The 16,713-nt window shown below is 34.5% G+C and overlaps 1 protein-coding gene across 1 annotated transcript; it reads right to left on the reverse strand.

Annotated features, from left to right (window-relative positions):
* Positions 1–11,349: 11,349 nt before the first annotated feature.
* Positions 11,350–16,401, reverse strand: LOC141712490 (uncharacterized). Its single transcript, XM_074515461.1, has 4 exons — positions 16,118–16,401; positions 13,758–15,490; positions 13,358–13,502; positions 11,350–12,210 (listed from the first exon to the last, which is right to left on the reverse strand). The coding sequence occupies exons 1-4, from the start codon at positions 16,305–16,307 to the stop codon at positions 11,585–11,587; spliced, it is 2,694 nt and encodes an 897-aa protein (XP_074371562.1). The 5' UTR covers positions 16,308–16,401; the 3' UTR covers positions 11,350–11,584.
* Positions 16,402–16,713: the final 312 nt, after the last annotated feature.

A 16,713-nucleotide genomic window follows, 5' to 3' on the forward strand; every position in this document is an offset into this window, starting at 1 on the left:
AATGATAATATAGTTCAATCTTTTGGCAATATGTTATATCTTATTTTAATATTCTTTCATAACACTTGTGTTTATTATAACACTTTTTCCCGTTTGTACAACATAAAAATATCTATAAGTTATACTTGCAACATTAAAAACATAAATAAATACTAAACTTAAAAACTCTCCCTAATACATTTACAACACATCTAAAATCCAAATATCAAATGTAGATAAAATACATCTCAACAGAAAATGCAAACTATTAAAACAATACATAAGAAACTTGGTGAAATTGAATTGAATACTACATTGATAATCAACAAAAACAAACTTTCATTCATTTATGATCTCAATTTATACAAAATACAATGTCGTTATCTCTGAGAAAAATTTCATTTCTTGTTCTCAATTTAGTTGTTCGCCTCTTCTTTTAATCTATAAAGCCTCCACACAATTTTTTGTCAATATATCAGTGCTATATTGTATATGCATACAAAAACCTTTGAGACGGTGATATTAATCTGGACTCTTATAACTTGTTCACTAGTAATCCATCAAAGAAAATTTGATAAACACATACCATTAATTAGTTGACCAATACAAGGCAAAACTTGTTCTACAACTTAGTATTCTATATTAACTTCAAAGCGCAACTTATTCTACAATTCAGTGCAAGAAGGAAAGACAATCTTATAAATAAAGACAATTACCGAACTTAGATATTAAATGTGCTATTTTTGTAACTAAACTAAATAAGCTGTTTAAATCAAGAATGACAAGCTAATTAGAGTTTACCTTTAAAGCTTCTAAGAGACTCGAGCACAGTTTTGTAACCAAGAGTGTGTTTACCACTCTTAGTTACAAGAGCTAGCCTATTTTTATGTTATCGTGAGTTTTCTTCCGCAATCATATACATACACGTAATTGTTGCCTTCCTGCAAGCATGCTACCTAAAACAGCCGGAGCAGTTGTGGCAGGCTGGAGAAGTTATACATAGAACAATAAGTTTGGCTCTCAAAATTTTCACAACATCTAGGAAATCCCTCCTATCATCAAGTTTAACTACAACATTAATCAATAATATGATATCACAACTCTATATAAGAATAAAGGTATATGTAAGAAATTTATAAGTTGTACAAACTCACTCAAAACCTATATTATAGCTTCTATTTTAAGTGACACCAAACTTACTTAAATTTCACATGATAGCTAATTTCTTACCGGGGTCTCCAGTAACTTGTAACAACAAAACACAGAGAACTTAACTTGTTAATGCTTTGGTGGAAGGTTACATGTTAGAAGGTGAGTAAAATAATATGTTCTACATGTTAGCTAAAATGAATAATAGTAAAATTAATATATTATAGCAATAACAAGAATATAATGTATAAGAACTACAACCAAAACAGAGAATCATGTACTTGGGGACCTTTTTCCGGAACATACACATTTAACGAGATATGTAAAAAAGTGAAAATGAGATATTTGCATATGCTAAATAACTAATTTCAGCCGCCTCCTTCCTCTCCTCTCCTCTCCTAGGGTTTGTTTATTTTCAAGTAAATCAAGGGGCTTCCGCTGGTTTTCACCGGTGGAAAGCCCCAACCCTTCATTCTCTTTTGTCCTTATTAATTTCCCTTCAATAAAATCCAATTTTTTGGGTGTTTGTGTGTCTCTCCTTTTGGAGTGTGTGTTTTGTCTCTCCTTTTGGAGTGTTTTGTTATGTTTTTGTTTAATTATGGTTGGGTTTATTTCGTGTTGAATCGGTTGAGAATGAGTTTATTGATATTCTTGGTGATCTGCAAAGCCTGCGTCGAATCTGGAGCGGTGTTGATTATTGCAAGAGCTCACCTTTCACAACCAAAGATTGTTCATCTTTCACGTGTTTACACTTTCGGCATGTCTATAGCAGGTATCCGGCATGTAGATAGCTGGGGTGTTTTCGGCATGTCTATAGCCGGTGTCCGGCAAGTAGATAGCTGTGGTGTCGTTTCTCCAATCTCAGTGATTGGTGTTTTTGAACATTGGGCTAACAATGGTTTTTATGTGATATGGTCAATTGCGATGTTGCTATTTTCAGAGATGTTGGTACAATTTGGATTGCTCGGGATGTCTTTGATTTCGTTTTTAATTTCAAGAATTTTTAAATTCTATGTGTTAAACGATCAGGAAACAAATCATCTAATTGTTTTTAGTATGATATTTGTTTTACCACCTGGTTGTATCGACGGTTGGGGGTTTGTCCCGACTGTATTATATTGAAGTTAATGAAAGTTTTCTGCATTTGTCAAAAAAAAAATAAAAAATAAAAAATAAAATCTTCCATTGTATAAGTCTTATTATTTAATATTACATCCTTAGTATAAGATGTAATTAAAAATGTAGCAAGCACAACAGTTACACACGTTCCACATATTGGGTAATAGTTTCGCGCCTAACAAATCTCCATGATGGAACCATATAGTAAACATGCAAAACACCTACTTTGATATATTAGCCCGTAAGGGTTGCCTCAGTTGGTTAAAGAGATACCTGGACACATGTTCGAATCCCATTTGAGGAGAATTTATGATTATGTATCATGAGTCAGAGTATGTCGCTTAAATGCGGTTTAACTTAGTTCACGTAGTTTGCAGGCTATTGCGTGAGCCCGTGAGGTTTATCTAGTGCGCACCCAATGGGTAGCGGCTGCGGGTTACATACGATAAAAAAAAGAATAAATGTATTATAATATTTTTAATTGATCGTGAAGTTACGGTAACACTTAAGACAGGTTGATACTTTTGGATCTAAAAAACGATATTAAATTTAAGATAGATAAATAATATTAATTTCAAAATATGTAAAAGATATGTCCTAAAAAAATATGTACAAGATATTTAATATTTTCATTGCCAAAACTAATAATACCTATAAATCATATATCAAATAATTAAATTTCTTGTAAATAAACTATTATTATTGCACATGCAACTCTCTAAATTCTTATTTTAAAGTATTTTCTAATTACATTCGAAGACCTGACATGCTTCAAAGAAGAGTCTAATTGAAGCTCAAGATGCTCAAGCTCATTTGTAAGAAGTGGTGTCAGGTCTTCCCCAAGAAGGTGCATACAAGATAGAGGTTTCAATCAAATAAAATGGCGCGCGATAAATAGATCTAAATTGCAACAATCAAGAGATTTAACCAATATATCACATGAAGTTAAATTCACATCGATATCGATGTAGGGATTCATACTTGTCTTTTTGATTAATGTATTCCATGTATCTATCCCTTGTGTTTTAATTGACCTAGAGGCTAGACATTAAACTCTTCAGACTTTTTTTACCAAATGGGATGGGAAACAAGTGAATTGCATTACGGAATCATTAGGTTAATATTGTTATGAACAATTACACATTCAACAATACACACCTAAGCACACATTCGTACACATGAACCTATATTGTCAAAGACATGAAGCAAGTTCTTTACATAAATATAACTACATGCTAAGAAATTTATACCTTAATTATCAAAACCCAATTTAAATATAAATATGAATTATATGCTCTACAAACATATGCCTATTTGGAAATTAGACTTTCTGTATTTTACCAAGATCCTACACACACATATATATATAAATATGTAAAATGTTATTTTTCTTTTTTGGAAAGTTAAAAAAAGTGTATATTTTTGTGTTCACTCAATTGAACAATTAAAAATTATTTTAATTTTTCCAAAAGAACATAATGTTAACTTAAAAAGCATTCGGTTCTTTTTTTTTTCTCTTTAATAGTCCACACGCTTATATATTATAAGCATTTATTTTAGAGATATAAATTTGTGGCGTGGAGTGGTTCTTTAACTAATATTAAACTATTATATTTAGTTAAGATAGTTTTTAGTTTTGTATGTATTGTAGATTTTGAATTTTGAATGTTCATAAATTATAAAAATTATTTAAAATTTGTAATTTTCATTTAAAATATTAATAATTTATTCTATTTTACAATTTAAACCAACCATGCTACAAGAAATATTGTTTTATCATGTTGGTAGGGAGGAGTTAACTGGAGTGGAGGTTGCTCAAGAAAACAAGTAATTTTAATATGGTCCATATATGGTCGAAATAATCTTGTTTGTTAACCAATATTATGGTAATAATGGATTGGGTTGGGAAAATACTAACAGAAATCGGTTATAGATTGTTAATTTTTAAGGAGGTTGTTTCTCGTTTTTTTTGTCCAATTTTATAGGTAAGAATATGCAGGTGAAAAAAATCATATTTTCTTGTAATAAAGCCAATATAATATTATTGAATATAGTTTTATATATTCTATTTAAAAAAATGTTACGTACACTTAAACATCTGAATGAATCATACTAAGACAAAACCAAAGTCAAACATTATCCTGCCTCATTAGCAACCTACACACGAAATATATTGAAGTCAAATATGGTGACAAACAAAAGAGAAAAAAGATTATGTAGAAGTTATATAGGATTTACTTTTGCAACATGATCCTTTGTAACATGGAGCAGTTTTTCAATTACAATCTCGACAAAATCCCCCATTGGATCTTTCTGTAAAAAATAAAAGCGTCATTATAACTTTTCCAAATCCGGCATTCAAAAATCAAATCATAAAATTTTAGACGATATAAGACCTGATTCTTCAGCATCTCAACTACCAACAAAAGAGCAAACTCCCTGATAGATGAGTCTAAGTCATCCAAAATCTCGAGTACAACTGTCAAAATTTGATTAAAGTACTGTAAATAAACCAAATACAATTTAGCTCTCATTTCCAGCCAGAGCATATTCTACAATCTACAAAACTTTAGTACAAGACTACAAGTGGACAAGATTTTCAATACTAGATCTTCTACAAGCTGATAGATACAATACAACCGCATGAGAGAATGTACCGAGCTTCAGCATAGAAAATGATTATACCTTAGTCCAAACGAAATGATCATTAGCCACAGAAGTCTCAACTAGTTGCTGAAGTGCATCGCGCTTGCTTGCGCTAGAACCTTCGTCATTCCCATTGCATATCTTCCATATAATAATTTATAGATGTCAGTATCTTCAGTTAAAGATTAAAAAGTGTTTGTGTGTGTGTAAAGATATAAATATGTGTATGTGTGTGTATATATATATATAGGATCCTCCTTACTTCATTGTCTGCCACATCCAAGGTCATTACCAGTTCTTGATTGTGTCCGACATCCAGTCCCTCATAGTTATCGTAAGAGAAATAAATCGGCTCATCTTCAAAGGGTTGGATCATCATGACGTCATTGTCCATGTATGGGCTCTGAGTTGGTGAAGAAGTGCCGCCCAGTACCACATTTACCACGTGCTTTCTGCCTCCGGGGGCTTTGTCCTTGTCAGCTGGCTTTCTGTGGACATACTGATTCATGTTTCCCTTCTTGATCTGCTCTTCGATAAATATTTTGAAGGAGAAGCAGTCCTCATTCGTGTGCCCGTGGTCTTCATGGTACCCGTAGTGTTTGTCTCTCGACCTGTTCTCCGGAGGGGCGAGAAGGGGCTTGGGAGGGTAGTAGAAAGGCTTGCCCTTGACTTCCTTCAAGATGTCAGCCCGGGACCGATTAAGGGTCGTCCACTCGGGCTCAGGTTTTGGTTCTCTCTTGTTCCTTGGTTTTCTTTGATTCTTTTCAGGTCCATAATACTCAATCCGGGGTGGGGTTCCCTGGGAGTGTTGAATGTAGTGGTTATGTCTATCACTTTAAAACTTTTATCTCTTTTGTATGACGAGCGTCTCTCTGTGTACTCATCCTTCTGTTCATCTTCATTGATTTCAAAAAGTCATTTTCCTTTATGAACTTCGAAGTTAGCGCGTAGGCTGAGGCGAGGCTCTGGGGATCCCTATGGATTAGGTCTTTGACATAACCCTCGCAAGATACCGGGTTGAGGTTCCTCCAGGAGATATTGACGACTTCTTTTTTTCAGGTTGGAGAGTTGGTTGACTGCTTCTTGGAATCTTTTGACAAAGTTAGGGAGTGATTCCTTGCTTCTTTGCTGGATGATTTCAGATGGCACATCTGGAGCTCATTCATGCGGTTGGACCGAAATCTCTTTAGAAATATCTCTCGGAAGTCTTTCCACGAGTCTAAGCACTAGGACGACAGTGAGATGAACTGGTCCAGAAACGGTTGTTTTACTCTTCCTTGTAGTCATTGTTTCCAAGATAAAATAGACAAAATACTACAAATACAATACTAAGTGAGTCGAAAAGTTAACCTCACAGGGGTGTAAAGTTTTGGCTTCGTGGGTGGAGTGAAATGGCTATAATCGACGACACCACTGAATCGGAGGTTCGGCCTCTCCTTCTAGCGTCAATGATAACTCCCCTTTCTTCCCCGGATCTCCTTCTATCCTTATCCAAGCTCGAGCTCCGTCTATGCAGAAATGATGATGTGAGGTTGTGCTGTTAGGTGGGTGTGTGCAAAACAGAACCGTAGGGGGTGGCGTCTTCACGGAAACTCCGACGTAAAAATAAGAAAAAGGTTTCTCGATGAAGGAGAAAAAGAAGAAGAGCTATTCAAATATGTATTTGTGGTATGTGTATAAGTGTAGAAAGTAAGAAAGTAGTAGTAACCTCCGACGCCCGTTTTTTGGGGTCTTTTACAGGCTCCCAATTTTTAGGGTTTTGTGGGTTTGTACATTTTCATCCCAGACATTTGCGAATATTAGTTGGTCGATGATCGAATGGTCAAGATGAGCAGCGGGACCCAGCTGTCCCCTTACAACTGGGATAACTTGAGGTCTTGACAAATGAACGGCTGAGATGTTTCAGTACTATTCTCGGTAATATGAGACCGTTGCTTTTTTGTTTGGCCACCACGTGTCCGGGGGACCATCCCTTGTTGGGCCTGGGGTCTTTCTCCCCTGAGCTTTTATAATGTTCTTTGGGTTTAGTAATATTATGGCCTATCAATTTGAACAATTGTTCGTCAAAACCCGTGAAATCATAACACGTTCGTGCAAAATGAACATCTTGTTCTTTCAATTTTTTGGGCAGTTATAATATAATGGAATGAAGTGTTACCGTCGGATTCTGGATCCATGAAATTATAATTTTGGTGGTAGACTTAAATGAAAAATCTGTTTTGAAAAGACAATTACTTTTGATCTCCATTTTTTTATTACCAGACTTTACATCAGAAAATTTTGATGATACACAGACAGTGATAATGAAAAAACACTTTATTAGTAATTAATCATGTATACAATATTTTATTACCCACAAAATTATGCGGTTATCATCATGATGGGAGGGTGAACAATACATAAAATTTGAGATTATCCCATGAATATAATTAATCAGGATATTAAGCGGTAACGTAAATGAAGTTTAAAAATTTGAATGATAATTTTGAAAATATTGTGCCAAACATAAATATTTTGAATATATTATTAAATTATATGTGAGGACCACAATAATATGTTTCGTATTTAAAATTCTTGTCCAAAATTTGAGATATTGATCCATCTATGAATTAAGTTCAGTTTTTTGTTGATAGGTCGAGTTATCTAATTTTCTTTATAAAGGTCGAGTTTCCTAAATTTAATTTCATAATAATTTAATAACGTACTCCAAATAATTTAAATTTTGAAACAACTAAACGTGTTCGAATCATTGAAGGGCACCGCCCAAGATTGTACGAATTTTATATTCGTGGCGGCAAAGAAAATTTATAATACAGGCCCTCCGCCTCTCAACATTTCCATCTTCAATCTTAACATTACATTACACTCCACAAAACAATATGACAACCACCCCCTTTCTCCGAGGTCATCTTCGCAACACTCATTTTCATTCCCATTCACAAACCTTAATTTCCCCTCAATCAAAATCTCAATTCAACCCTAATTCCAATCAAACCCGTTCTCGCCGCCGCAAACGAAGCCCTAGCCTCACCGATTCAAACAAATTTCAAAATCGGACGGTCGATTCGAGACCTGGACCCAAACAATTGGTCAACGGTCAAGTCAAGATCCTCAAACGCGGCGAGAAATTGGATGGTTTGAAATTAGGGTTGGGAAATGATGAGTTGGTGTTGTCTTCAACGGATCGGTTAGGACCCGACCCGGAAACTGTTCAGAAACAAATTAGGGCTTTTAATGGTTTGTATGCTGGATCTCCTTCCGTGCTGGCGTCTCCGCCGCCTAGTTCGTTGCCGTTTCCGGCTTTTTTTACGAAGCGTAACGACGTGGCGACCAGTGATTTGCGAAAACTTTTGCGTCTGAATTGAACGGTTTGTGATGATGGTTGGTGATTTGTAGGTTTATTTTGCTCAGAGTTAGTTTCCTTTATTTTTTCAAGAGGAAATTTGAGTGAAAAAACAAATTATAATTTAAGTTTTATGCTTAATCATGATATGTTAGTCTGGTAGTATTGCTATGTTTATTTATGTATTAGCTGTTACAGTACGTGTTTTGCCTTGCAAGACCCGATGAAGTTCTATGTAAGGTCATTTCTATGAATGTAGGTTCGGTGTGTTCTATCTCCTATGTAATGTTCACAATATCATAATGAAAATTGACTAGATTTATTATGAAAAATTTGAATCATCCCAGTTGTTTATAGTGTCTTGACTTATATAAATGCTTATGATTTTAATTTGAAGTCATCTGATTTTTTCTGTTATATACTTGGAAATTGAAATGTGAACATCAAGCTGATAATACCATAGTTATAGTTATCGTACTCAGGAACGCCTCCTATTGTTTATTGTTTAGTGATTTTGTTACAATCTACTAAGTATGCACAAGTACCCGTCATGTTTATGAGATGTGTGCCATTACAGAGTGTGTAACTGAAACCTTATTCTCCTGTTGATCTCTCCTATGCATTACAAAGTTATGTACTCATCAATGATTCTTTATTTGGAAAATGGGTTGTTTAAAACCGAAGGTATACTTATATCCGGTGATTCTCAATCAAGTGTTCTGATCATTGTAGATTTCTGTTTTTATGTTGGATATCTGCAAGTGTCTGCCTTTCAGTGGTAATACTACTTCTCCAGGATTTTTCATTTCGGAAGAGGGAAAATATTCTTTGTTTTTAACTATATATTATAATTTGTCTTTTTTGGACTGTAATAAGTCACAAGCAGATCTATTCAGTATTGATGTTAATGCATGATCAGGCAATTAGCATCAAGTCATTATATTACTGCGAGCTTGATCTTAAAGGTCCCTTTAGTTCAGACCTCTTGTGCATATGCATATATCATCAATATTTAATGGTATGATGCTTAGCATCGATACGATATCCTGAGGGAAACTCTTTTTGTTTATGTAGTAGGGAAATTTAGACGTCTAATTCGTCACCACAGTAAGGTCTGGCAGGCAAAAATAGAAAGAGAATAAGCAAACAAGAGAACAAGGAAAGCCAGGGTATGAGCAAACCAATCAATGGGGTAGTGTAGTATTCCGTTAATCAAAGAGCTAGTGTAGTATCGAGTAGAATGTTATCAATGGATTTATTTTTAATACAGTAGTAGTCCAGTTTGAAAAGGAGAAATTTCTCTTTAAAGCCGACTCTTGACCCATCTGAAGGCTGCTTCTGGGAATCAAGATTGGTCATTTCCAAACTTGAGACCCGCAAGAAGTTATCCTTGGCAAGAATTTCTACTGTAATGTAATCCGTCCAGACATTTGGGGTCCATGACATCTGAAGGCAGTAAAGGAAGGCATAAGACAACAGCTACTAACATTGAGCGAAAGCTTTTGACAGTTTTCGGTCATTGACAAAATCCTTCATTAGTGTGTTACCGACTTTATTGTTCATTACCATAAACTAGGACCGCGAGGTTGCTAATCTCTTTCTTGTTTTGTGGGCAGATCATCATTTGCATTGGTAAGTTTGCGCATCAAACTGTGCATTGCATTATCATACTTCATTCCCCTTTTCTCTCCCTCCTGTCAACCGGCCCTGGAACATCAATTTCTTTGAGCTCAATTCTAATCTTTATATAAAGTTGTCCTGTTAGCATAATATCCTGGGAACGATTTCAGTTGTTGGTTTTGATGTGCTGTACATTTGTACCGACATGAATACCAGCCGTACACCTACATGAACTGTTAATCAGCCGGGATTTATTTTGAGTTTTTATGATCTGATCATTTATTTTTTAAAACTATTACACAGGGATAACTATTCTGCCAATATAATGCGAGTTGCAGGTTGATAAATAATTTTAAACTAGCTCTTTAACCCGTGCAAGGCACGGGTTTGTTCAAAATACGAATAAATTGTGTAATTAATAAGTTACATGATTATTAATCTTGGCGGAAATATGTGTTGTGAAATTAATGACTTTCGAGGTACGATTAATGACCCTACAAATTTGCTCTAACTGTTTTCCTTATATACATGAAAGTTCGATATTTTTTATATATAAATACATTTAAAACTTTAAACATTATATTACATATCTCTTTCGATCTAATATCTAATATTTGTGTATGTTTAGTTTCAATGGCATCATAAAAATTATGCTTTCTTTTAATAGTTTCTTGTACCATTCGCACAAAAATAATTTGTGATCTTCACCCTAAAATTTTCGTATTGTGGGATTAATGATCTCCTATGAATATGTGTCGTATGATTAATGACCCCTTAAATTTGCTCAAATGTTTTTCTTATATACATGAAAGTTCGATATTTATTATATAAATACGTTTAAAATTTTCATCATTCTATCATGTATATCGTTCGATCTAATATTTGTGTACATTTAATTTTAGTTGTACGATTTCAACTATGCTTTCTTATAATAGTTCCTTATACCATTTGTATAAAAATAATTTGTGTTATTCACGCTGAAGTTTTCGTACATTATCCTGTTTTTTTTCTTAAAAACAGTCTTTGTAATTAATATATTCACTCAAAATAATAAATTATTAAAATTGTGCTAAAATCATGTTCAGTTTGAAATTATATTAAGATAGATGTAATCTATATATACAATTATAAATTGTTTTAAATAATGAAATAAAAATAAATATATGTAATAATGAGTTAGACTAATTAATACATGCATATTAGTTGTAATTAATACGTGTATATTAAATGAAAAGTTATTAACCTATATAATTATGAGGGGTGTTTTAGTAATTTTATAAGGAATAAAATGTTTCAATGAACCTAGTTGCTCTATTATATTATATATATATAATAGATGAAGAACGTATGAATTTGCGTCTTGTCATGAAATTCACATAGTTGTAGAAGAGAAAGATCTAATTCTTCTTCAGGGTTGAAAATGTTATTCTGAAAATGAAACTGATAAGTACCATATAACTATGAGTTGGCCCAAAAAAAAGTGCCTCCAGAAAGATTGGAACAGCACATGTCATACTCATCAGAAAAGTGAAATTGTGAAAAATGTTCCCTAGCTTGCACCATTATATTTAAGCGTTCTTGGCAAGCACGTAACTAATAGTCATACTAATGCCATGGTCATAATTTTAAAACAGTTGTTCTCTACCAAGTAATAATCCTTCTTTTTCAAGATTGATTAGGCCATAATGATTCCATCTGTCAATGTACATACCTATATCCAGATGAATTCTAATTTAAGAATTCTACTTCATTCACAAGTTCGGTCAGTAGTTCTTCTTCGAGCAACTTCTCAATATCCGTACCAATTGCATCAACAAAATCTCTAGAACCCACCCAGTTCATTTCCTTGTCAAGTAGCTTTTCTAGCACATCCTCATATGCTTCCTTTTCTTGACCTCTGAGTAGCTTATGCAGTTCGTCTGTGATCTCATATTTCTGCCCCTTGAATCCAATCCCCACTGTGGATGGTCTCACCCACGGGCATGTCTCCATAATCGTTTTAGGGATCTCTAATAATGCTGAATTTATGCGATCAAACAGTAATCTCCTCTCATGTTTCAATCCAGTTACCTCACCATAAAGCTTATTCTCAATATTGTCAAATACCCACGGCCCCAAAGGACAATCAGGAGAGTAACATGTAGACATGAATGCGTCTATGTCACTATCCCGAAAACCCGACTCAGTTAGGACATCAATAATGTAAGCTGATTCCCGGCGTTCATGTGTATGTATTCCTTCGTCTTCAAATGATGTGACCGGTTCTTGCATAGCATCGCAGTCATTTTTAAGTGTAGGATCCCCTGTAAATGACTTTGATTCTCTCTTGAGTAGCTGAAGCTGCTTTTGAAGCTCTGATAGAAGCACAAAAAGACAGAGCCAAAAAAGGGACAGAGAGGATTATAAGCATAACTCAAATGAAGGGGTAGAAACCAATTTTGTAACTCAATTAGTGTGAGCAACAGTAATTTTGGTCATTTTTTACAGAGTGTAGAGTTTCGAAATTTTGCATCGTCCATTACTTGCAACCCAGTTTCACAGAATATCAGTGACATTTAAAAACTTGGCATATTGAGTCATTTCAAAGTGATTTAGGATATATTATAGGGTATTTATATGATATGTCCCAAATTAATGTGCTAGTTTATGGATATGTCCTCTTTTATTCAATATTTATAAATATGTCTGATAAATTAATTTTCAACTCAGATATGACTCATAAAGATATAATTAATTTATAAATATATACATGTGTAACTAGAATGCCCCTGTTACAATACAAATTAGGAAATAATACAATATATATAATATAAGAGTAAATATATGTATGAGATATCACATAAAATATGATATAATAAGGAATTAACACTTGTAGATTATCGAATGCAAGTACAGGTATATTCATTGTAGTTAAAATACAAAATAAAAATATGATAAGCCTGAAAATCATGGTTGTATAATCAAAAAGAGAAAACAGTGAGGAATACAATGTTGATGATTTGATAACGAGAATATTTTATAGCAAATTATAATACTCTTAATTTTTGTAAGCAACCGTGAATCAGTATTCATACTGTCTTTTCAGTGCCCCAAGATCAGTGCCAACCAAATGATGCACCAATATACTATAAAATATCTTCAGGAATGCAATTATAAAACACAGGTAAAGGTACAGACACGAAACTTTGCTGTGAAGTTGATATGGCTTCATTTTTTGATGCACAGTTACATGAAAGGTTAAATATGTCTTTTAGAAATGTAAAGTAGCAAAATTAACCATGATTAACTTAAATTTGTAACAAAAATTGAATATGGGATGTATTTATAAATATAACTATAAATAGGATATATTTGTAAACCAGTTTTTAAAATGGGACATTATAATAAAAAACCCATTTAAAAACAAACCATCTTTTTTCAAATTGCATTAGCTAGTATTGATGTGAGTTCCACAATTTCCGCAATCAAGAAACTCGAAATATGTTAGTGGCTGATAGATACCTCGAAGGTCAGCGCTGACTTGCTCAAAGCTCCCGTTACATGATAAAACATCGTCTTCTCTAACAGTAACTTCCAGAACCGAAACAGGACTTGGATTATTAGCATCTTTAGAACTCTCGGTGGATTCTGCCTCAACTTTAGTACACTGCAAATTTCAACGTCTATTAGATATCTCAAGAATGCTACATTAATTAATATATTTATGACAAACATATAACATAAAGTTACCATTTAATACTGATATCAATTACATACAAACTGGACAGAGTATTTTATATAGATATTCCATCATTTAGCATAATAACAGAAGGAATACAAGTGCTTTATATCTATCAAAACAGCAAGTGTATGTATATACATCATAACCAAAAAAAATCATATATAATTATATATTGTATACCTGTGGAGTAAAATCCTCTTGATCACCAACAAAGGAGTAATCATATTTTTCCATGCATAATGATATTTTGGGGGAAAACTCATAAAAAGATACAAGAGACTGGGTTCTAGACCCATCCTGAATGTTTGCTGCAGCCTCAACACTTGCAACACTATTAGGTGTCTGGGGAATTACAAGCTGCTCATCTGTAGAACCTTTCTTGTTGAGGTTTATCTCCATCTGGTCCTGATTAGAACGGCTTTCCAGCAAAGAGTCACTATTATAGGCATATCTTAAGCGATCAGATTGCGAACTTCTCTTGCTAGACCTTGAGCTGTTGGATGAGGAAATTTTTTTCTTCTTACAGTTTCTATTTACTGCCTTTCTTTGGTACTGATGTGGCACCACTTTAGGCATTAGCAACTTGTCATTGACGCGATGTTCACCATCTGCATTCTGTTTCTCACTTCTTATAGACAGTGGACGAACAGATCTAGAATTTGATGTCAGTTTGGAATAAATGTCATTCACACCATCCCTGCTACTTTTACGACTCATGTTGGCCTCCAAATTCCTTATGTTTGCATCGGGAGTAGAGAGCATTTCACCAAGTGTAATTTTCTTACTATCAAGCCCAACATCTTGATACATTTCCCTTAGAATGCTTTCTTTACTGTTGACTCTAGTATCCTTATTTTTCTGTGCCTTTTTCAACCTCTCCAGCAATCTCTTCTTTGCCTCACTAGTGACGAAGGATTCTCTCATATCATAGGAAGTGAAGTTCATCCCCTCTGATTCACACGCAGAAACATTTCCAGAAAAGTCATAAAGGTCTCTCACGTCAGGGCTTCCTCTAACAGAAGATGAAATAGTATCCATCACGAGACCAAAATCCTCTCCGCCTTTCTCATATAATTTATTAGCAGTGTCTCTATTATTCATCATACAACTGGAAGTGTCTCTCATTTCTCTAGTAACTTTCTTGACTGGTTTTGTTGTTTTCCTAGACCTGGGCTTTGTGAAGTCTAAGTCTTCACGAATCTCCATATTTCTCAAATAGTATTCTGACTTCAAAGTATTTGCATACTGTTTATGGTTCCTATAGTCGGAGAAATTAGAGTCTGAAGAATCAGGAGACGAAAGAGAGTTTGAAGCACTTTGCACCTTTGCATAGTTTGGCTTTAGAATAACAATCCTTTTAGGCAAGATTTCAGACTCGTCTTTTCTGTCTGCCGAACTGGTTGACGACTTAACTAAACTTTGAGAGCCATGATTACTGTGAGTGTGCCTTGGAAAGTCATCCTTCACTGGACATTTCATTCCAGCTTTCCATCCCCTAGCCTTGGTCTTTTGTTTTCGAGGATTTAAAGGCTTTAAAATCGCTATCTGATCGTATGTATAACTGGGAGGTGATATATGCATATGCAGATGCTCTGTAAACAAATAATCTGATGGCTGATGAAGCTCCACTGATGCGTTGTTTCTGTTGCCTGATTTCTTAGTTGTGTCTTCAAACACATCCTTAAACTGTGGCTGCTCCACATAGCTCTTCTGATTAGACCGGGCCTCGCAGGGGTTATCATCTCTTTGTGACCTTCTCGGTGAAGTTTTCTGCCTATGGTTGACGACAGGTGTATCTTGTGGTCTATAAATCACCTGCAGCGATGGCAACTCATCGAGACCCATCAATCTAGCAACCACATTGGGTGACGTCATATTCGAAGTACCTTTTTCTTTTGAGATGTTTTGATTTCCTGGTATAAATTTGTACCAACATTAAAAAATGAGCATTTGGACATAAATTATAGCGGACCAAAAAGAGAATTAAGAAAACGGTCTATCCTTACTCTACGAGAGAACAAAAGGAATATAGTATAGGAGACACCAAACTGATCTAAATTATTTCATATTTTTCAAATTTTACATTGAAATATCCGTGAACTTGGACTGGTCCAGGATATTGAACTACTTATGGACTGAAAACACAAATGGGAACCTAGAACAAAAGTTTGATGCCTCGAAATACTTCCAAACAAAAGATATAGCAGCTAAATGTCGAGTTACAATTTAAAAATATCATACAAAGCTCCAGGCATACAGGAAACAGCACTTCACCCCATAACTTACTAAATCGGACCTTAATAAAATCATATTAGTAATTTAATTTATCACATTAATAATGATTAATTTGAATTTATACGGAATGTAGACTATGTAGTGGAACTGAACAAGCTAAAATTGAAAATATGATGAATCCATTTACTCAAAAATTGAAAGTACGTTGAATGATTATATGCTTAAATTTATCAGCTGACATACGGAAATCGGAGATTATATAAGATAGTATAAATACATAGAGAGCGGGGGGGGGGGGGGGAGACCTTGAATTGATTTGCCGAAAGTCATGGAGTTGGGTAGTTGTTCCCTAATCCTGTCCATTTGTGCTACCTGATTTAATCTAATACACACATATGAGAGAGAGAGGGAGAGAGGGAGAGAGAGAGATGGGAGAGAGAGTGGGGGAGAGCTGGAAGGGAGAGAAGTGTGTGTATGTATTTGAAGCTTGAACATTCAAAATGGGGGAAGGTGGTAGCGTAGACAAAGTATTGAAAGTACTACTTGAATAGTAGAGATGGGAGCAAAGAGGGGGGAGTAAATACGAGGGGAGTGCCCCTATCACTGCGTGCAACTTTTTAAGGCCATTTCATAGTGGGTGGGTCCCGCATTTACATCAGACGATATTCGAGCTTCCACGTATTTTCACAGTTCTCGAATATATTATCTCCACAATAAAGCAAGCGGGGGTTAGTAGGATAAATGGATCAAAATATAATTTTGGCTCAAAAAAGATCCAAAATATTATTTTTGAAAGTTATATCTTGAATGTAGACCTGACAAAGTTTCGTGTCAGTGTATCAACCTTCTGTGTTTTTTTCTGTTTTCGTGCATAACCTTAAATCCCAACTCGATCTGAATT

Source organism: Apium graveolens, chromosome 3, assembly GCF_009905375.1.
Source record: "Apium graveolens cultivar Ventura chromosome 3, ASM990537v1, whole genome shotgun sequence".
In the NCBI taxonomy this organism is placed as follows: Eukaryota; Viridiplantae; Streptophyta; class Magnoliopsida; order Apiales; family Apiaceae; genus Apium; species Apium graveolens.

Bases quoted from the DNA above. Each gene is read 5' to 3' on its own strand.
- LOC141712490 (XM_074515461.1), bottom strand. From the start codon at position 16,307: ATGTTCAAGCTTCAAATACATACACACACTTCTCTCCCTTCCAGCTCT. The intron at 15,491-16,117 runs GTCTCCCCCCCC...AATTTATACCAG, and splicing joins TTTCGGCAAATCAATTCAAG to GAAATCAAAACATCTCAAAA. The intron at 12,211-13,357 runs GTATCTATCAGC...TGCTTCTATCAG, and splicing joins AGTCAGCGCTGACCTTCGAG to AGCTTCAAAAGCAGCTTCAG.